Below are 23377 nucleotides of genomic sequence, written 5' to 3' on the forward strand. Positions count from 1 at the left end.
AGGTGCCTCCAGTGTACCACGCCTGAAGTGGCCTTCATGTTAGAGGGTTTTATCTCCACAGGCAGATAGAAATGTTGCAACTTCTGCTAAGACTCCTGGAGGAGGGCTACGTATCTACATTAATAAGAACTGGTGTGCTAATGCTTCGAAGTTAGCACCACTGTTCACCTCTGGTAGAGTTTTTAACTGCAAAATGCAGACTTTTCTCCGTTCTATTTACACAGAGATCACAGCCATTGTGATTGTGGCTGTGTACTTCCCCCACTCAATATGCTCATGTTGGGGAAGCGTTGTATGAGCCACATGGTGCCATCAGTGGACTTCCAAGCTACACACCCTGTTTCTCTATTGTGGGCAACTCACTTAGAAATAGTCCTGCCTAAGTTTTATCAGCATGTTGACTTTGCTATTAAAGGTGAGAATGCATTAGACTTTGAATGTACCAGCAAGGTCTTACAAGGCTATGTCCACCTCCACCTTGGATAGTTTGAGCACTTATCTACTCTGCTAATTCCTGCGTATCAACCATTGATTACAAGTCAAACCAGTTCAAAGGGAGATAAAGACCTGGCCAGGAGGAGCAACATCAATGATACAGGACTGTTCTGCAAACACAGACTAGCACATGTTCAAGGAGGCAGCTACCTATGACAACACATTGAAAATGCAGGATCTGTGACTGGCTATGTAGAGAAGTGCATTGAGAATGTCATCGTTATTGAGCACATTTCTGTGCTGGAAAATCAGAAGGCATGGTTGACAGCAGAGGCCCACGCCCTGCTGGGAGTTCAAATTTGGGGAATAAGACAGCTCTTAAATCAGCAAAAGTTGCGCTTTCCTATCCTCTTAAGGCAAAGCAGGATTATTCAGAGAATTTACAGTCATTTCTGTGACACCAGAGGCGCATCTGGCAGGGCATTCAGATCATAACACGGTACAAGTCCGTCCTGCAAATCAATGACAGTGATGTTTCTCATCCTGATAGGCTGAATATCTTTTATGCTCAGTTTGATGTACAGAGAAATGTACTGGTGAGGAAGGACTACCACACGGCTTCCTGAAGAGCAGGCAGTCTGTCTTCTGCAGCTGGTGAGAGAAAAACCCTAGCTGGTTCAGCCCACGTAAAGCTGTGGGGCCTGAACGTACCTGATTGGATGCTGAGAGACTCTGCAGCCCAGATAATGGAAATGTAAATGTACATCTTCAACATCTCTCAAACAGTGCACTGTTCTGGCAGCAACCATCATCCCATGCCCAAGAGGGCAACGGTAATCTGCCTTAACAATTACCATCCAGTATCACAATAATGAAATGCTTTGAGTGGCTGGTTTTGGACTGCATTAAGTTCCATCTTCCTGCTACATCAGACCTTTTTCAGTATGCTTATCACTCAAATCAGTCCACTGACAATGGCAGAGCCTCTGTCCTCCACTTGATCCATTCCCAACTGGAAAATGGTGCCTCATACATCAGGATAGCATTTATCGACTTCAGTTTGGCATTTAATATGGTCATCCCTCAGAGGCTGGTGGGTACACTGTCTTCGTTGAGTCTCAGTACCTCTGTAACTGGATCTTGGACAACTTGCCAGATATACCATAGTCAGTCCGTGTTGGCAGTGACATCTCTAGCTCCATTACACTTGAGCACCTCTGCCCCCAGCTTGCTGCTGTTCATGTTGCTGATTCAAGTTCACTGATGACACAACAGTGAATACGAGATGGCATACAGAGAAGAGTTAGAGCATCTTGTAGAATGGTGCAAGCACAATTTGAATCTCAATATGGACAAAAGAGATGATTGTAGATTTTAGGAAGGTGCAGGCTGATTATTCCTCGCTGCACATAAACGGCTCCTTTGTGGAGATGGTGTAACAATTGGATGGGTCTGTTAGGATGGGTAACAGCTTCTTCCCCCAGGCCGTGAGAGTTCTGAATTCCTTGCCACTGCCAGTTCTCTTCACTTGTGAAGCGCCAGTAGCATTATACTGTTTACTTTTCAATCTGATTTGTAAATACACTTAATGCTAATTGTCAATCTTCTGGAATATATTTTGTGTGTAAATTATTTTTAGTAAGTTTACTTTTTGTTGTGTGTGTACATTGGTCTGGAAGAATGTTGTTTCATTTGTCCATATATGTATTTACAGTTGAGTGACAAGAAACTTGAACTTCTGTGTGATCGCTGAGAAAAAATATACACTGTTATTCTCAATGTTACACTGTTAATAGATGTGGTGTTAAAGGAAAATCAGCTTGCAGAATCAGTGTACTGATTTTTTTTTATCAGCTTTATTTTAGGTCAGTTCATAGTGTTAATAGGCAGCACCATCAATTTATGCATGTTACAACAAAATAAATGATTCATTTGTAGGCTGATAATAGACTGCCTGAGGTCATTAGCAATTGTGCTTTTAATGACAGGTTGTACTGTCGTGACATATCTGAAGTGAATATGATGTTTTACAGAATATGGTACTAAACCGCTAATATTGGATGATACTGTGACAACATACATTAAGAAACTAAAGCTTCAAGAAGAATCTTTACAAGCAGATGACCAGGTAAGACGACTCCCTTCTTAGTCTTTTTAGGACTTCATAATAGAATTTCTATTCTTCAAATCACTAAGTTATAAACGCAAGATCTTGCTGATGCTGGAAATCTAGAGCAACACACACACATTGTTAGGAGAACTCAGCAAATCAGGCAGCATTTATGGAGAGGAATAGACACTTGCAGGTGAAGTATCGCCTCACTCTACCATCACATGAGCCTACATATCTAGCACATCATTCTCCTTAACTTCCGCCATCTACAATGGCCTCTTCACCCCCCCCCCCCCCCCCCCCCACCACCACCACATACGTTATTTTTCACAGGGATCTCTCTCAATGGGATTCATTTGTTCCTCTTGTCCCTCTTTACTGCTCTCACTTATCCCTGAATATGGCATGTGCACCGCCTCCCTCGCCACCGTTCAGGCCCCCAAATCATCCTTCCAGGTTAAGCGACACCTTGCCAGTGAATCTGTCACAGTCATCTAGTGTATCCAGAGCATCCTCTACATCAGTGGGACCCGACGTAGATTGGGGGACTGCTTTCTCAGGCTCCTTTGCTCCATCCACCACAAAAGACAGGATTTCCCACTGCCCACCAATTTCATTTTGTTTGTCTATTTCCATTCTGAGCACCATGGTAGTGTAGCAGTTAGTGTGAATCTCTTACAGCTTGTGGTGTCAGAGTTTGGAGTCAATTCCAGTACTGAGTGTAAGGTGTTCTGCATACTCCCCATGGAATGCATGTGTTTCCACTGGGTTCTCACAGTCCAAAAATGTAACAGTTAGTAAGTTAAATAGTCATCATAAGTTGTCCCGTGGTTAGTCTAGATTTAGGTGTTGCTGGCGGCATGGCTGGAAGGGCCTCTTCTGCACTGTCATGTATACTTTGCCTGGGGCTGGTGGAAAAAGCTACCTTCACAACGTTTAAGAATTCTCAGATGAGCATTGAATCATGCTGGCATTGAAGGCTGCCATATTCTGGCTATGGCTGTGAAAAGAGAAATGTTTAACAGATGCTTAATAATTAGTAGGAATATGGAGGGCCAGGTGGTCTGTTTGACTGTTTATGCCTCTCTAAAACTCAGCAATTCAGCAAAATGGCATGGACACAATAGACCAAATGAAGGCTTCCTACATCATAAACTTCTGAATTTCACTGGTAATCCTTGAATGGATCTGAGAAAATAGCCAGAAAGTGAAAAGGAGTTCAAATTGAGGTTTTTCATAATTGGCAGAAATGGTGGTAAAATAAAGGCTTGGATCACTTTTATGCTTCAGAAGCTTCTCCGTATATTTATGAATGTTGTTGCAAAGAAAAGAAGGTTAAGGAAAGATCCCTGAGAAGGAGGAAAGGAAGTTCATTGTGTTTATTGCTGTGGTTTGATCAATGAATGTGAAGTCAAGTGAGAACAGAACAATGGGAAGTGAGTTTGGTGGAGGATGGTATGGTGAATAATAGTGCAACGATTATGAGCAAAATCCTTTATTATAACTTTGGCAAAAGTTATCCCATTCCTCTCACCATAGTCAAAAGAATGCCAAAGAAGGGGAAATAAGTAATTCACAGAAGCACTGTAGACATGATATTATGTGTTAGATAAACAGCACAGGTTACCTGTAATGCTATGAAGAAAAATGATCATGAACTGTAGCAACAAGCAAACTGCAGGTGTGCTTCAACATCTATGAAATGGAAATGGACAAGCCAGTGTTTCGGATCTAGCCCGTTCATCTGAACTGTAAGATAGTGGCATGCTTAGTCACAACGGGGGTGGGGGGGGCGGTAGGATTGAACTCTTCTGCAACTGGCACAGTGTGAGATGAGGGGCTATTGTTTACTTGCAAAAACACAGCTTCAGGACAACATCCCATGCACCATCAGTCTACAGATCGTGATACTCAAGGACTTGGGCTTTATCTTTTTTTGTGACTGTTTTTCTACTTTTGTAATTATGTGCTATATGTGCTGTGTGTGACTGTTGATACTTGCAGCTTGGCTGTTTTGTTTGGCTGTATTCATGTGTGTGGTTGAATGACAATTCAAGATTAATAAGATTATTAAGGGATTGGACACGCTGGAGGCAGGAAGCATGTTCCCACTGATGGGTGAGTCCAGAACTAGAAGCCACAGTTTAAGAATAAGGGGTAGGCCATTTAGAACAGAGATGCAGAAAAACTTTTTCACCCAAAGAGTGGTGGATATGTGGAATGCTCTGCCCCAGAAGGCAGTGGAGGCCAAGTCTCTGGATGCATTCAAGAGAGAGTTAGATAGAGCTCTAATAGATAGCGGGGTCAAGGGATATGGGGAGAGGGCAGGAACAGGGTACTGATTGTGTATGATCAGCCATGATCACAGTGAATGGAGGTGCTGGCTAGAAGGGCTGAATGGCCTACTGAATGCACCTATTGCATAGAAGGGCTGAATGCACCTATTGTCTATTGTCTAATTCGACTTGAACATGAGAGAGTGAAGTGGAGCAAGAACTGGCAAGTGATGGATGGATCCAGGGAGGGAAAATGGTTTCCATGTTGCTTTGAATTCCTGCATCTGAAGTTTCTTGTGTTTTCAATTGTGAATCTTAAGACTTTTTGAGAGTAAATTTAAGTCAACCTGACCCAGAGTCCAATCCAAATCCAAGTGAGACCCAGACAAAATATTGTTTTGACATTTGACATGACCTGACTTCCAACCCAACTATATAATTGGGTCCTGTTGAATATAGGTCAGGTAGTCAGTCTCAGCAAAGAAGTCATTGCGATCAACTACATGGAAAGTCTGGGCTTGCAGATTTGTTTGAGAGTCCTAAACCTCCACACAGTTGGGTTATAATAGAATTGCTTGTATTTCTGGAGAAGATGAGAACAATTATTAAGTTGTTTACTCTAAAATATGAAATAATATCAGCAATTGTCAAGTCTGGATTGTTATTAGAGCAATAGATAGTTTTAAGTTGCTGCTGGATTGCCTATTTTCAGAAGGGCATGAAATTGTGATTTATAGCAACATGTTGGACAACTGTCTAGAATTATTGTGTATGGGGTTTATGCAGCTTTAAATTTAGAGGTGATTATGGATTATTTCTTTTGACAAGGCTAGGCAAATTAGAGTAAAAGCAATTAGGTACATCGAAACATAGTTTGGATGCTGGTATTTATTGAGGCATTGCATGAATTCTAGAGTTGGGGAAAGCATGATGGACTTTGTATAAAATGAACAGGTAAAGGTCAACTGGCTTTCACTGGGAAAGGTTATTGTTTTGGTACAGAACTTAATGCACTTACTATATGTGCTGGCAGGTTCAGGATTTGTATATGAACATACAAGTTCCATACCTACTCTTCACCAGTGTTTTATCAATTACACTCAGAAAACAAGTGGAAAGTTGCTGTAAACCCCAGATTTAATTTTTTTCATTATCTCATTGAATTTTATATAGTGTTAGGAAAACTCAAAATACATTCAGAGCCTTCACAAGTTTGACAGTTAGCTGAACCTGGAAGGTTCAGACACAAAATGCTGGAGGAACTCAGCAGGTCAGGCAGCATCGATGGACATGAATAAACAGTCAACATTTTGGGCTGAGAGTTGGCCCCTGACCCACTCAGTTCCTCCAGCACATGTGTGTTGCTCTGTATTTCCAATATCTGCAGAATCTCTTGAGTATGAGTTGATTACTTAGCTTTGAGACGGTTTCAGGCAGTAGATTAATGCCGGATCAAAAAGAAGTTTACAACAGTGAGCAAGGAAAGCTTATGTCATCTCACCAGGAATATGTCATGATGGTGAGATATTTATATGATTGTAACATTTAAGGATTTTAATCCTTTTCAAATAGAAATACATATGGTGTAACCATTGTAGAAAACAATCAGAGACCAGTTATTCTGCAATACCTTTATCTAGTCAATACCAATGTTTGAAATTAACATTTAGCTATACAAAATATATAAAAAGAGTAAATCATAAACATGATAAAATCTACAGATGCTGGAAATTCAAAGCAACACACGCAAAACACTGGGGGAACTCAGCAAGTCAGACAGCATCTATGGAAATGAATCAATATAGTCGCCATTTCGGGCTAAGACTTTTTATCATGACTGAGGAAAGAGGGTTAGCAACTAGTTGTGTTGAATTTTGCAACTGGAAGCTAATTAATTCATTTTAAATTATGTGGCGTATCGGTAAAATGCATTGTATCATGTTGATATGGCTATTTCAGCAACAAATCCTGAATGTATAATGCAAAACTCTTTGCTTTGTTTGTGCATTGTTTTATGTGTTGCCTAATATATTTGTGTAGCATTAAGGTAGTTCTGTATAAAGCAACCACAATGAAAATTTAATGTCAAAGGCTTAGCTTTTATTTGATGAAACAAAACCAAGACATCTTGTGAAGTTCCATTTACTAAATTGTACTGTGGACAAAAGATACCCTAGCATATCAAACATCCAACAAGTCGATTTCAGAATTAACACCAAGACGTTGCACATGCTGATTATAGGAAATAAAAATAGAAAATGCTAAAAATATTTAGCAGGATTGGCAATATTTATATGGGGAGACAGTTAAGTCATCGACCTGAGACATTATTTGGAATTCTTTCCATAAATACTGTTTGTCCTGCCCAGAATTCTTAACATTGGGTTTTTATTTCAAAAGTTAACTTATCACGAGTCAGTTCATTTTGAAGCCTTGACATTTTCATGATTTACATAGTTCATACATATTCCACTCTAATACAATACATCTCCTTCTCATTCATCCCTTTTTCAGCAACAATTGTTAATACAAACAGTACATCTCTTTTCTCAAATTCAATGTTCAGTTGCGGCTGTGGTATTCATAGTTTTCAATACTTCCACCATGGCCGTACTGTAGTTACAGTGTATATCATCTACAAAATGTAGTTACTTACCTAGGTTACTTTGATTGCAGCTTAAAAACTTAAAGTCTAAACTGCCAATAAAAACAATGGCAACAGATGTATGGAAAGGCCAACATTCCCCACCAAATGGTTTTCCATCTTAACTTGGAAATGTAGTGCCATTGGTTCATTTTCAGAAGACCTAAATACTTATAACCTCTCAAAACTTAGTGAATGTACTTTAGTTAAAGACTGGGGTTCGTAGCACCACAGGACTGCTTTGACTAGATGGACTGCACCATATTCGGGAATTCGTCTTGGGATCTCAATGAGTATGTGTCAGTCGTCACTGCTTGTGTGGATAAGTGTGTGTCTTCAAGGACTGTCTTCCCAAATCAGAAGCCCTGAATGAACCAGGAGATTCAGAGACTGCTGAGAGCTAGATGTGTGGCATTCAAGACTGGCAACACAATACTCTACTAGAAGACCAGGAACAACCTATAGAAGAACATCCCCAGAGTGAAAAAGAAAATTCCTTGTGAATTTAGAGAGACAATAAGACACACAGCTATGGAGGGTTTGCATGCTTTAGCTTCTTCTAAGATGAAATTTAATTGTGTAAATGACAGTGATCCTTCATTCCCCAATGAGCTCAACACTTTTTAAGCTAACTTTGAAAGGGAATATAGTCAGCCTTCCTTATCCACGAGGGAGTGGTTCCAGGACCTCCTGCAGATACCAAAAAATGCGAATGCTCAAGTCCCTTATATAAAATGGCGTAGTATTTGCATATAACCTATGCACATCCTCCCGTATACTTTTAATCATCTCTAGATTACTTATGATACCTAATACAATGGAAATGCTATGTAAATGGTTGTTATAATGTATTGTTTAGGGAATAATGACAAGAAAAAAAAGTGTACATGTTCAGATGTAACCATTGTAGCTCTTCTGGGAGCACTGATACTCAATAATACTAAAGTCAGTCAATGTTTTGGGCCGAGGCCCTTCGTCAGGACTAAAGAGGAAAGGGGCAGGGGTCCTATAAAGAACACTTGCATGGCATCAGGCTTCAATGGTTACCTGGCAGGGTACTGAAAATCTGTGCTGACCGTCTGGCTCGCGTGTTTAACGACTATTGCAACCAGAGATTCCACCTACTTCAGAAGGGCACCAATTATGCCAGTGTGGCTAAGACAAACAGGCATGAGACCTGCACCTCAAAAATATCATCTAGTAGCACTCACATCTACTGTGCTCAACTGTATTGAGAGGTAGAATTAACCCCTGTCTGAACAAGGACCTACACCCGCTTAATTTGTCTCCTGCTACAGCAGGTCAACAGTACCTGAAATCTCACTGTCTCTCCACTGGGCTTTGGAACACCTGGGCAATAGCAATACAAACGTCCCGGCTGATGTTTATCAATTACAACTCAAAGTTCAAAGCCATAATTTCCTCAGTATTAATAAACAAGCTTCAAAATCTTGGCCTTTGTAACTCCCTCTGCAAGTGGAAACTTAACCTTCTCATCAGGAGATCACAGTCAGTGATGATTGGAAATACTATCTCCTCCTCATGGGCAGTCGATACAGGCATACCTCAGGGATGCATGCTCAGCCTGCTGCTGTGCTCTACTCCACACTCTCAACTACGCAGCTCAAACGCTATTTATAAATTTGCCGATGACACCACTGTTACTGGCAGAATCTCAGATGGCGACACGGAGGCATACAAAAGTGAGATAGATCAGCCGCACTCAGTGTTAGCCAGACCAAGGAATTGATTGTGGACTTACAGGGTAAATCAGAACATACATCAGTCCTTATTGAGAGGTTAATAGTGAAAAGGGTGAGCAGCTTCAAGTTCCGGAATATCAACATGCATCTCAGAGGATCCATTCTGGGCCCAATAAAGTGATGCAATCACAAAGAAGGCATGCAAGCTGCTGTACTTCATTAGGAGCGTTGGTACCAAAGATTCTTGTAAATTTCTATAAACGTACGGTGAAGAGCATGCTGACGAGCTGCATCACTGCTTGATGTGGAGCATCCAATGTATAGGATTGAGAAAGGCTGCATGGGGTTGTAGACTGAGCCAGCTCCATCACAGGTACAACCCTTACCAGTGTCGAGAATGTCTTCAAGACATGGTGTGTCAAGAATGCAACATTAATTATTAAAGAACGTCACCATCCAAGAAATTCCCTCTTCTTGTTACTAGCATCAGGGAGGAGATACAGGTGCCTGAGCGCCTACATGTGACAGTTCAGAAAAGCTTCTAAAGCTTGCCATCAGATTTCTGAACAATCCATGAACAATGAACAATCTCATTTCTCCTATTTTGCCATTTAGAATAATTTTTATATCTTGCATTTTACTGCTTCTGTGCAACACTAGAAGTCTCAACATTTGTCAGTGATCATAAATCTGATTCACAAAGAAGAACTGCAAATTTCTAGAAAATGGCTCACCACTATCTGAGGAGCAATTACTATGTGCTGACACCTCCAGATAATATTTGAGACACTCCAATTTCAAAACAAAAAGGGAGTAACAAATAATTTGCTGCAGGAACTCTGGGTCAAGCAGCATTTATGGGAGGACAGGAATTGACACTTTTCCAGGTTGATACCCTGCATCTGATTCTAGTATGTGCAATCTCTTGTCTCCAAACAAAAAGGAATATTCTAGTCTCAGTTTTTGCAGAAACAAAATTCAATAGATTCAATTAGATTTTTATTAAGATAGCTTGTATTAACATGAAGTATCTGTGTTAAGAATCAAATTTGTACACTTTTAATATGAAAAGGCCTTTATTTAAAAATACATTATGTGAGTAGAGTAGTATAGTAGTCAGATTGCTGAGCAAGTAACACGAGCTCTAGCTATTGATCATAAACAAATCTCACCTTAACTGTGGAATTCAAAAGAGTAATTAATCACAGAAATTATAATTTCAGGAACACTAATTATGAAACAGGTAAACTAATATCTTTCAAAGAGGGAACTTTGTCCACGTTTTCTATGTTTTGTTGATACAGGATTAACTAGGGTTGAAAGATTAAATATCGGCATTATTAATCACACTCACATGAATGGAAAAACTTCATAATTTTTACTGTTCTTGTCTAATTTGCAATTTGTTCCAACACCATGACATTTTCTAATAATATTACTCAACTGTTCAGTGTTTGGAATCGTATCATTTGTGATGTCAAAAGACTACGATCTGCACCCTTCTTTCTGGACCTGAAATTTGCCGTAACTATTTATGATCTAAAACTAGTTTGTATCCATGGACAATATGTTGATTTATCTAAACTTTTCTGAGCAAAACTCGTTATTCTACATCCTAGTTCTAAACGTCTGCTCCCCTGCCAGAGAAGCAGCCAGGTGCTAGTTCATGCTTCTACTTACTCCAGTTAGTGCTTGATCATTTTTTCCCTGAACAAAATGCCCATTGATAACTCTGCTTCAGCAAAAAAAATGTATATGGTTTGTAATGTACAGTATGTGTATTCACAGCAAGAAGTCAATTTTACAGCTAACAACATTTTATTAGTCATAAACCCTTTGGCCCACCTCATCAATAGCATTTGGACTAACTCTACACTAAATTCATCCCATTTTTATTCTGGCATCCCCAATAATTTCTTCTTCCCACTCCAATTCTCCTATTACCCATATATGCTTGGGGCAATTTTACAGTTGTCTGTTATCCTACAAACTTTGTACCTAGATCTAAAATTAATAAGTGTATGATAAATGAATTAAAGAAATAATTCAAAGCACTAAACTGCAGAAAACTTGTTTTTAAATTTCTTCTCTTTCTCTTAATCTGGAGTCTTCATTGAAATTGGTGCTTCTAATCAACCACAGATCTGACCAGCACAATGCTGCGGTATTCAGCATGATTGTGCTTTGCCACTGAACTCTCATGAAGTCCGGTGATGGTGCAAGATTTCATTTTTTGGTTTGGTCTTGTTATGTGCCTTTCTGAGAAGCCCTATTCCAATATTTAGTTAGTTGATACAAGATTTGATTGTACGGCTGTGTATGGCAGTTTCTGCAATGTCATCCTCTGTGATAGTCTATTTTATTGCATGCGGGCTTCTCTCAGTCTGAAGGGGAAATGTGACTGAGAGTTTTACACAAAATAAGTATGTCTCTTTGGGAAGTGTGCAATATTGTAAGAACAAGCTTTTAGTATAGCACTAATTGTCTTGTGCATCATCAGGAAAAAGTAATCTTTTTTTCTTACCTATCTCAGTTGATAACTTGGTGCTCCTTTTAAGTTAAACAGTTCCTTTTGCTCCTTTCTTCCTTTACTTTCTGCCCTCTTCTTACTATTCCTTGTTCTCATTGTTTCTTTATTCCTTCTGCTCTTATTCCCAGCTTCTTCCACGCCTCACCACCTGAATTTCCATTCCTCCTGCTTCCACATCTCCTTCCACTTCCATTAGTTTCCCCTAACTTCTGACTTAACTGATCCTTCTCTAATTACAGGAAAATCTTGGCCATTGTGACATTGCATCATTAATGTTATTTGTCCCCAGTAGAAGGAAAGATGAAAATCCCCCTCTCCAAATGAGATTATTTACTGTAATAAAGAGATAAATCAATGTGCTCCTATTATAAAAATCTGGGCCACTCTTCTTTGCAATGTTAGTTTGTCTAACTTCAGAAAAGGTAGAATGAGGGAGTACAAACCAATCCTCATAGAGGGATCAGAAATGGAGAGAGTGAGGAATTTCAAGTTCCTGGGTGTCAGTATCTCTGAGGGCCTAACCTGGTCGCAACATGTTAATGCTGCTATTAAGAAGATAAGGAAGCAGTCATATTTTATTAGGAGTTTCAGGAGATTTGATTTGTCACCTAAAACGCTCAAACTTCTACAGATGTACCGTGGAGAGCGTGACTGGCTGCATCATCGTCTGGTATGGGGAGGGCTACTGCACAAGATCAAAGTAAGTTGCAGAAACTTATAAAATTAGTCATCTCCATCATGGGTGATAACCTCTGTAGTATCCAAGACATCTTCAAGGTATGGTGCCTTAGGAAGGTAGTGTCCATCATTAAGGACCCCCACCTCCCAGAACATCCCCTCTTCTCATTGTTACCGCCGGGAAGGAGGTACAGAGGCCTGAGTGGTTCAGGAGCAGCTTCTTCTGCCATGTGATTTCTAAATGGATATTGAAACCCGTGAACACTACCTCACTACCTTTTTGCTTTCTTTTTTTTTTGCACTGTTTAACTTAACTATTTAATAGATGTGTATATACTGTATTCAGCATTTTTCATATTTATCATGTATTGCATTGTACTGCTGATGTAAAGTTAACAAATTTCATGACTTATACCAGCGATATTAAACCTGATTCTGATTCTCTTTTCTACCATTCTCTTCTAAGCACCTCATCATACCCAACATTTACCTCAACTTCCATTTTCTTCTTTGCCCTAAATAATCACACCCCCATCATCTTTTCTCTGACCTTATCCTCTTGCAAGTGGTTAGGATTGATGCAGTGGTTGTGCAAGTTGACTTTCTTTTGAACATGTTACTGACCATTATAGTTTTCTCATGATGAACTCACCCAGCGGTGTGAACTGATAGGAAACTGTCTGTTCTGTGGGCTTTCTCACTTCACGAGCTATTCATGAAATCAATGAATGAAGGATTGCTGTTGAACATTGTCAAATCAAAAAAATTATGTTTTTCTTTCAGACCACCGGAAGTCTGTGGAAGGAAGTGGATTCACACTGGGATGCAGTACATACTGAACGGTTAAGCCTCCTTGAGAATGTGTGCAAAAATACTTCTATAAGGAATCTGACCCATTCTTCTATCACACATTTTGTCTTGGACCGTATATTTGTGTGTGATAAACATAAAATCCTGTTCTGTCAAACTCCAAAAGTTGGTAATACACAGTGGAAGAAAGTTCTTATTGTTTTAAACGGTAATTGTGGAGTTTTGTGAAGTACTTAACATATTTAGACATATCTAGGTTTTTACTAATAGCAAAGTAAGTTTAATTTTCTGAGGCAACTTTATTTATTTAGTTTGTAATACCCCAAGGAGTATTTCATTCTTTTTGCTAAAAGGCCATTCTAAAATGAAGATGTTTGTAGAATGTGCATGAGTTAAAAGCAGAATCTTTACTCCAAAACAAATAACATATGGTGTAACGCATACAAAATGCTGGAGGAACTCAGCAGGCTAGGCAGCATCTATGGAGAAGCGTACAGTTGAGATTTCAGGATGAGATCCTTCATCAGGACTGGGAAAAAAGATGAGGCAGAGTAACAAAGAGGGGATAAGGGAAGAAGAGTCACAAGGTGATAGGTGAAACCTGGAGTGGGGAAGGGTGAAGTGAAGAGCTGGGAAGTTGATTGGTGAAAGAGATAGTGTTGAAGGGGGAGTCTGATGGGAGAGCACAGAAGGCAATGGAAGAAAGGGAAGGGGGAGGAGCATCGTAACAGAAGGCTATAGACTGACATGTTGGAATGGGAAGTGGAATTAAAATGGGTGGCCACTGGGAGATCCTACTTTTTCTGGTGGATGGAGTGTAGGTGCTCGGTGAAGTGGTCTCCCAGTCTACATCAGGTCTTTCCATTATTCAAGAGGCCACATCAGGAGCACCGAATGCAGTAGATGACCACAGCATACTCACAAATGAAGTGTCACCTCACCTAGAAGCAGTTTGGGGCCCTGAATGGTAGTGAGCTTGAAGCTTTGTATCTTTTTATCTGTAGGGCTTAGAAATGAGGATGCTCCAGATGCTGCATCCTGAATTGAGAGTGAAGAGGCAGAGAGGTGGTGCCGTGAAATTGGAAAAGGTTGTGATAGGGTTGTCAATCACACTTGCGAAAGGTATTAAGATTACACATTTATATAATTAAATAAGGATCCTGAATTTGTTATAGAACAACTTTTGGATGTGGGGCTAACCTGTATAGTTTACCTGATGATGAGCTCGCCCAGTGGTGTTAACTGACAGAAAGGAACTTAACATATTTAAAGAGCTCATCCATTACTTGTAGGTATCTCCATGTAATATTGATAATTAACATTATTTTTTGAAGAGAGATCAATTTCTGAAAGTAAATGAGAATAACAGTTCCTCTCCACCTCGGTTGACTCTGAAGTAGCCTAGAACATCACTAATATCAGGTTGGATTGATCAGTCACAAATACACCCTGAATATAGATGTACTTTAAAATCAGAAGGCAGCCCAGGAATTTGGATTCTGAGCAATAGCTGAAATTGGCATGCAAATGCAGACAGAAAACCTATAGATCAAAGCAGTATTGTTTTATTGCTGATTATTGTGTGCTCTCTAACACTGAAATGTATCTGCTGTAGCTGGGCTTCTTGTATTGACAAAATGTGACCATAACCAAGCTCCATTTCTGTCAGTCAACCCAAACTGTGTGACAGTGATTTGATATATCATTGCAAAGTGCTTTGAGAGACTGGTTCTACCACATCTGAAATCTTGTCTGCCCACTACCCAGGACCCATCAATTTGCCTATTGCACCAACAGGTCAACAGAGGATGCCATCTCCACAGCACTTCACTCAGCCCTAACCCACCTGGACAGCCCCAACTCTTATGTCAGAATGCTGTTCACTGACTCTAGTTCAGCATTCAATACTGTGACACCCCCCCCCCCCCCCCAAGCTGATCGCCAAACTTCGCCAGCTTGGTATCAGCTCATCCCTCTGCATTTGGACATCTGACTTTCTGACTAACAGACCCCAATCTGTTAAGTTAGACAACCTCTCCTCCTCCACTCTCACCCTGAGCACCGACGTGCCTCAAGGCTGTGTGCTGAGCCCTCTTCTGTACTCCCTTTTCACCTATGACTGCATTCCTGTACATGATTTAACTCCATAAACAAGTTCACAGAGGACACCATGGTGGTTGGCCTGATCAGAGGGGATGATGAGACGGCATATAGGGATGAGGTCCAGCACCTGGCCGCGTGGTGTGCCGACAACAACCTGGCCCTTAACACCCAGAAGACCAAGGAGATCATTGTGGACTTCAGGCATGCTAGGAGCCACACTCACGTCCCCATCTACATTAATGGAGCTGTAGTGGAGAGTGTATCAAGCTTCAATTTCGTTGGTGTCCACATTTCTGAGGATCTCACCTGGTCCCTGAACTCTTCCATCTTGATCAAAAAGGCGCAATAGCGCCTTTATTTCCTGCGAAGCATCAAGAAGGCTCACCTCTGTCCCTGGATACTGACGGACTTTTACCGCTGTACCATTGAGAGCATACTCACCAACTACATCTCAGTGTGGTATGGCAATTGTCCCGTATCAGATCGCAAAGCACTCCAGTGTATGGTGAAAACTGCCCAGCGGATTATTGGCACTCAATTGCCCATCATTGAGAACATCTTCCATAAACACTGCCTGGGCAGAGTGAAAAGCATTATCAAGGAAGCATCTCACCCTAACCATGGACATTTTACTCTCCTCCCATCCAGTAGGCACTAAGTGAGAGAGGCAGTTCACCAGGTGGGAGATCCACTTTGAGGGTGACCTCCTTGTTCTCTCGGTCAAAGCGAGCATAGAAGTAATTGAGCTCATCAGGGAGGGAAGTAGAGCTGGAAGGGGGCACAGTACTAGGTGATTTGAAGTCTGTAATGACCTGTATGCCATGCCACAAGTGCAGGGGGTCTGAGGAGTTGAAATCCTCCTCGATTCTCTGTGTTTAGCCTGAGAGATTCCCCTCCTCAGGTTGGCCCTGGCTGAGATGTAAGCCTCCCAGTCTCCAGACCTGAAGGCTGAATCTCTGGCTTTGAGCAGGAGGCAAATCTCTCTGTTCATCCATTTTTTCTGATTGGGGACAACTTTTATTTGTTCTTGTGATGTCACTCTATCTGCACACTTGTTGATGAGCTCAAGGACAGAGTTGGTACAGTCGGCCCTCCTTATCTGCGGGGGATTGGTTCCGGGACCCCCCGTGGATACCAGAATTCGCGGATGCTCAAGTCCCTTATTTCACATGCATTAGTGCGGTGATCTTTAGGACTCAGCGGAACCCTGGACTTTATTTAACATGTCTCCGTGCGGTGGACATTAGGACCTGGTGGCACAGCTCTGAATCCGCAGTGTTTCTGTTCACGAAGATAATCATGATCGCAATTGAAAATGAAGTGGAAGTAATAAAGTGATCGGAAAGAGGTGAAACGCCATCGGTCATTGGAAAAGCATTAGGCTACAGTCGGTCAACAATCGGAACAATTTTAATGGAGTATGTGAAAGGCCCTGCCCCAATGAAAGCTACAATTATTACTAAGCAACGCAGTGGTTAAATTATTCAAATATGTATGTTTCTTAAGTGTTTTATATGTATAGAAAGGTAAAATATGTACTATATACTAAGAAAAATGTTTGACTAACTGACGCTAAATAATACCGGATGTACCTGTTCTGACTTCAAATCCAACTTAAAGATGGACTCAGGAACGGAACTCATTCATAACCCGGGGACTACCTGTACTTTTAAGTCATTTCTAGATTACTTATAATACCTAATACAATGTAAATGCTATGTAAATAGTTGATAATACTGTATTGTTTAGGGAATAATGACAAGAAAAAATAGCATGTACATGCTCAAGCAACAAGTGCTGAAGAGAGAACTTCCGGGTTTTCCCAATCCGCAGTTGGTTGAATCCGCGCATACGGAATCCGCGGATAAGGAGAGCCGACTGTATATAAGTCAATGTTAATCTGAGAGTCTGTGGTGGTATGGGCAGCAAACGCACTCCAGTCTGTGTGCTGGAATTGGTGCTGAAGAACAGAGTTCCACCCTCCAGCCAGATCTTAATAGTTCACACTTTTAATGACTGGACTATACTTGGGAAGCAGAAACAATGAAAGATGGTCAGACTGTCCCAGGTTGGGGAGGGTAGTGGCTTTGTAAGCGTCAGCCACATTTGTGTAGACATGATCTAAGGTTTTATATCCCCTTGTGGTGCATGATACATTTTGGTAAAATCTTGGAAGCACGGTACGTAGGTTGCAATGAATAAAGTCCCCAGCGACAATAAAGGCTCTAGCTGGATGCAATGTCTGCAGCTTGCTAATAGTGGCACTGAGGTCTGTCATGGCTACTTCAGCATTAGCATCCGGTGGAACAAAAGCTGTGACAGCAATGATGGATGTAAACTCTCGCAGTTGATAAAAAGGTCTGCACTTAATAATCGGGTATTCCAGATCAGCAGAGCAATAAGTGTCAGCAATGGTAGAGTTAGTGCACCATGATCGATTCACACAGATGCATAAACCACCTCCACTGCTTTTACCTGTCACTTTTGCAACTCTGTCAGCCCTGAAGACTGTGTGCCCTTCCAGTTCCACCACATGGTTTGGGACATCACTGTTTAGCCACATCTCCGTTAAAAAACATGACGTTGCCATCCATAAGCCTTCTTTGTGTGAGGGTCCAGGTCCTTAATTCATCCAGCTTGTTCTTCAGAGACCAAACATTGGCGAGTAAGATGCTAGGTAGTGCTGACCATTTAATTGCCGACCATTTAATCAGAGGCAATATTCCCAGGTCAAGATTCTACATCCAGGAAAACAGATCTGAGCATCTATCCTGACATAAATAAAAAGAAGACGAGTAGTATTTTCACAATCATGGTTACCTGATATCCCTGTGAATTAACATTTATTATTATATTTTGTTTATTTCCTTATTATCAGAGCTTTAAGTGTTTCATATAATATTCCAGCTACTACTTTCTCACCCCTCACCAATCTATCAATACTCCTTTGCAGATTTTACTTTATGTTCACCTCACAACCTTGTAACCTCATTTTATATAATCTGCAAACTTGAATTCCATACAAGTCAATTTTGTGGTTACTGAAGCTTCAACAGTAAAAATAACTATTATTGTCCTGAAAACGATATACTCCCCTTTAACCAAATCTATCCCTACTAATCTCCTTGCCTCATTGCTGTGTGATCATGTTTTATGTTACAGTATTTCTTTTGGCACTTAACAATAGTTGGTCTAGGCCCCCAGACTTTCTTTAAAAAAGACACATCTCATTTGTCAAATGCTTGCCTATTCTGACAGTTAGATTAACCCTTCATAATCATGTTTTTCTAAATGCTCTATTGTAGATCCATTTCACAAGGTTTGATGTCAAGTTAACTTGACTACAATTTTCAATTATTTTTCTTGCTCACTTCTTGATTAATATATTTTTACTAAGTAGGAAGGAAATCTTCCATCTTTATTCCCAAATCCTGCTTTCAGGTGTGAGTGTTTTTATTCAATATTCTTGGCTTTATTCCTTGTACATACTGCTCTCTCCACTAGACTAATTAAAGGAAATCAATTGATTGGTATAACTTAAAATAATCCAAAGAAGAAATAGTCATCTAATTTCATAATGCTTTGTTCATTTTTGTGAACTTAATTATGAAAATTCTCCTTTAACAAAATATAAAAGATTTTAGAAATTTGATAAAATTGTTTCAAATATTCTAAAATGTACTTTTCACTTTATATAAATTTGGATTTTATTTTCTTTTAAAGCCATCTTAATACCAACCAGCCTTATGGACTGAAGTCAGACTTGCATGTCAACAAATCTCTTCTGCTTCAACTGTGCCAAACATTTAAATTTTGACATCTTTTCACTGAGATCAAGGGCTTGTAGACATGAAGAATAAATTGGTAAGGTCACTTTGGCTGATTTCATTCTTTTAGGATTGACAAAATTAAGGTAAAAGTCATTCTGTCTGGAAGGGGGAAGAAGTTGTTTCTTGAAGGACCAACATTATATATTGGCAGGCCTGTCTCCACCCGTCTATTCCTTTATCAGTACCTTCAGAGCAGATTTCTCCATTGCTTTTCATTAATTCCAGCTAATTCCTGCCATTCACTTTCACTTTCTACTTATCCTGCTTTCTGTCTGTCTAGGCTGATCATAACCTAGAATGCTAAATACAAATACAAGTGAACTACAATGGCCATATTTATATTTGCATCATTACACTGAAAGATGTTGAGGCAAATCATGAGGATGCGCTTGAGGAAAATACATTGGGCCAAATGTTTTTTCTTTGCTGTAAATGTTGAATTATACTTAGTGTAACTGTTTATGAACAACATTCCTGTACGTGTTTAGAGTTAGGAATATGTGCTAAATTTTGGAAGGGGATTTAATTTAATATTTTTCCCAGTACAGGAGAATTTAAATCCATTGAAGACATCCCTGAGCCTTTGATCCATAATCATGAAAAGAATGGGCTACCCCGCTTATCATCATACAGTGCACCAGAAGTAACAAAAAGGTTAGAGAAAACATTTTTAGTGTTTTTGCACAAATATATCCTATTGAAGTTACCCATTTGACTTTCTATTAAATATAATAAAACACTTTACTACTGGATCACAGTTATAATGTCCATACGTTCCTTGGAACACTGATAGAATTATAATTCTTTGGTGTTGTTTCTTTCAGATTGAATACGTACTTCAAATTCCTCATTGTTAGGGATCCATTCGAAAGGCTTATTTCTGCATTCAAAGACAAGTTTCTAAAGAATCCTCGATTTGAGCCATGGTATAAATTTAAAATTGCTCCAGCAATTATTCAAAAGTATAGGAGGAATCGAACAGAGACTAAAGGACTCCAATTTGATGATTTTATTCGCTACTTGGGTGATCCTAACCACAAGTGGCTTGATGTTAAAATAGGAGAATCTATTATTCATTGGGCTACTTATGTTGAGCTTTGTGCACCTTGTGAAATCAAGTATGATATCATAGGACATCATGAAACACTGGAAAAAGATGCTCCATACATCATAAAGAAAGCAGGAATAAGTAATTTGGTGTCCTATCCCCAAATCCCACCTGGTATTACAAAGTACAATAGAACTAAGGTTGAGCAGTATTTTGCTGGAATCAGCAAGCGAGATATAAAACGTCTTGCTGCTCGTTTCCAAGGAGATTTCAAACTGTTTGGTTATGCTGAGCCTGATTTTTTGCTAAATTGATATACCTAAGTATTGTGCCTGTTCTGTGGTAGTACAGTGCATATTTATATTTCTTTAGGTTTTTTTGTCACAATTTAATTTTATCACCAGCAGAGGTCAATGGAATCTCCTAGCAGTTTAATCCATGCATGTTTGCAGGCACAACATGATTTTTAGAAGTAGATAATTAGTTTGATGCACGGAGCCCAACAAAACAACATTATATGCCGCTAAAATTTAATGGCAGTATTTCTATAGACAAAAACAATTATTGTCAGTTCAATTGCTGAACAAGATATCAGTTGTAAGATACTTCTGTACTGATCCCAATGCTGTATTGTCTGTCATATTTCAGTCACGGATATTAAACAAATATCTTAGTTAAAATTAGATGTAAATATTGCTGCTTAGAAACTCTTAATACAAAAGATAAGCTTAATTTGGACATTTAAATTTGTAATATTCATTTGCAAGTATATCCAACTGTCAGTTTTATTAATTGGTCCATTTTGTGAACTTTGTTTCAATTCTTTCCAACTTCAGTTGCCTCTATTCACTAATCAAAGGCAAAGACTAAGCTAATTTAGGGAGTCAGTGAGATTATTTTGATTTTGTTGTAATTTAGTTTCTCCCCCCCCCATGAAATACCCTGTATATGTAGTGATGATATTGATACAACCTACTCAAAAATGCAGCAAACAATTCTGAAATACAGTAATTAAACAATACTGGAGCATCAGCTAATTTGACCCACTAAGCTACTGTTAATTCAGAACTTTTAAGTTCAGCTACTGATAAATGTACTATACAATTATAAAGATTAACTTTACAAAACGGATTTTTATTTTATAAAGCTATTTAAGAGTACTTGAATTTCTGTGCATCACAATTCCAATATGCTAGCTCATCTGTATTAAATAACCATTTGAGTAATTGTCCACAAATGCATTAAAAATGTTCCATAAATTGCATACAGAATTGTGCTTTAACTTCTCAGATGACAGGGCATTAGCATTTTTCTTCTGAAAGTGCTTTATTTTTGTATCCATAAAGTAACATGTTATAACACGTGATTGTATCAAACTTTCTGTGACAGGAACTGCTAACCCATCCCTTTAATTCTGAGTCTCATCATCCATGTTTCAGAGTTTGAGCTGCCACCTTTCATTTGCCACTTTCTGAAGAATCTACTTCAGTAATTCTAGCAAGTCTTGCATCTTCTGTCATCTTCCACTTTCCAAAACCTTAAGCTCAATTAAAAACTCTACTACAAATTTCTTGCCCCAAATCAAAAACTATTCGGACATCACCTTTCTCCAATTTAAAATTAAATTCTCATTTTCCGTTCAAACACATTTGATTTCAACTTTTCTTAATTGTCTGATATTTTCACAACTCAATTTCTCCAACTCTCCTGCATACATTTGTGCCTTTTGTTCTACAATTGAATGCATTAATATTCTTGACAGAATTCCAGTTAAATTGTTTCAAATGCAAACAATTTTTGTTATAAAGTGAAGGTTTGTTCTGTTGAAGTAACATAAGGAAGATGGGATTATACTAGACGTGTTCAGGGGCTCATTTAAAAATGCTCAATTTTTAAGTTAAGACCTCCTGTTGGATATTATTTATACATTGAGTTGAATATTATTTGTGCATTGACAGAAATAATTTCAATATTAGTATTGCATTATATTTAAACATATTTTCGATGTTAGGTATTAGTCTTCCAGAATTTTCTTAATGCAACATGTCAAAAGTGACTTTCACACAGAAAATTGTTAGTATTCAAGATTTTGATGAATCAGATAATCACTGCCAAGGTTACTGAGGTAATTATCTGGAGTGGAAAATTATAAAATAAAAAATGAAAGCTACAACTCTAATTCTGAAAATATTCAAAAAGAAAAATTTTAAAGATGCTGGAAACATTCAGTAGGGCAAGATTTGCATATCCATCATGCATATTGTATTGGCTGTTACTGCTCCTTTGGTTGCCACCTTGCTCTATCTGTGGAATAATTATTATCGTCCTTTTAGTCAAGTTTGATGTGAAACAACTTTTGAATGAATAGAGAGATCAGTGAAAACCTTCAAAAACTTTGAACTTGATCCATTTAGTAATGTGCACAGGTGATTTGGTGCTTATTCAATAATCAACTTTAAGCAGCAAATAAGCATTAGACAAGATTTATGAAATCTAGTTTCTCCAATAACCAATTTTATATTACCAAATGCAAATATTGAATATTTGAGGCTATATATGGTACTTAGGATTTTAGTCCTTAGCTCCAGTAAAATTAATGACAGTTCAAGAGCCTGTTGTCACATTTGCATTCATTTCAAAAATATACTTGATCAAAGGAATGTATTTCTTATCTGAATTGTTTTCCGTGCAAGTGATGTATTAATTTTATTCTTCATTTAGTTGGTTCCTCTTTATACAAGTTCTGGAATAAACATTTTGGAACACCTGTCTGGTTTACATTAGTGCTAATTATACAGTCCATTAGTTATTGCACTAATTCTTTTGATTTGATTGTAATTCTCAATTTTGAGATTTAGTACTGTCTAATAAATGCCTACTGAAACTTGGTCTATGACTTGATCTGTGGTCTGTCCTTTTGGGTTTATAGACTGTAGCACAATGAATAAATATTTGCACATTTCCAATAAAAGATTAAGTAACAAACCTGACCTGAATAATTAAATGAATAATCCAACAGTATAATTTACTTGGAAGTCTGATATGTCAATGTTCATTTTCATTTAAGTATCTCTTTTGTTTTTCAAAAATTATACTCTTTGCAAAATCTACTGTCTTCAAAAGTCCCTTCAACTTATTTTAACAATGTAACTTTTATCACCTTGCTAACTTCTCATTAACAGGTATTTCATATCTGTTTAGCAGAAA

At 38.9% G+C, this 23377-nt stretch overlaps 1 protein-coding gene across 3 annotated transcripts in view; it reads left to right on the forward strand.

The window, feature by feature from the left end:
* The window catches only part of chst10 (carbohydrate sulfotransferase 10), a 37809-nt gene extending 14750 nt beyond the window's left edge, over window positions 1-23059 (forward strand). For 2 of the 3 annotated variants that reach the window (XM_059964461.1, XM_059964460.1), the window contains 5 exons: window positions 2469-2563; window positions 12333-12401; window positions 13163-13397; window positions 19671-19776; window positions 19947-23059. In XM_059964461.1, coding sequence (XP_059820444.1) covers window positions 2469-2563; window positions 12333-12401; window positions 13163-13397; window positions 19671-19776; window positions 19947-20484 — 1043 coding nt within the window. In that variant the 3' untranslated portion in view covers window positions 20485-23059. The remainder of the gene's footprint in view (window positions 1-2468; window positions 2564-12332; window positions 12402-13162; window positions 13398-19670; window positions 19777-19946) is intronic. The other variant, XM_059964459.1, reaches the window with a different exon arrangement.
* Window positions 23060-23377: the final 318 nt, after the last annotated feature.

The sequence above is a fragment of the Hypanus sabinus genome, chromosome 3 (assembly GCF_030144855.1).
Source record: "Hypanus sabinus isolate sHypSab1 chromosome 3, sHypSab1.hap1, whole genome shotgun sequence".
In the NCBI taxonomy this organism is placed as follows: domain Eukaryota; kingdom Metazoa; phylum Chordata; class Chondrichthyes; order Myliobatiformes; family Dasyatidae; genus Hypanus; species Hypanus sabinus.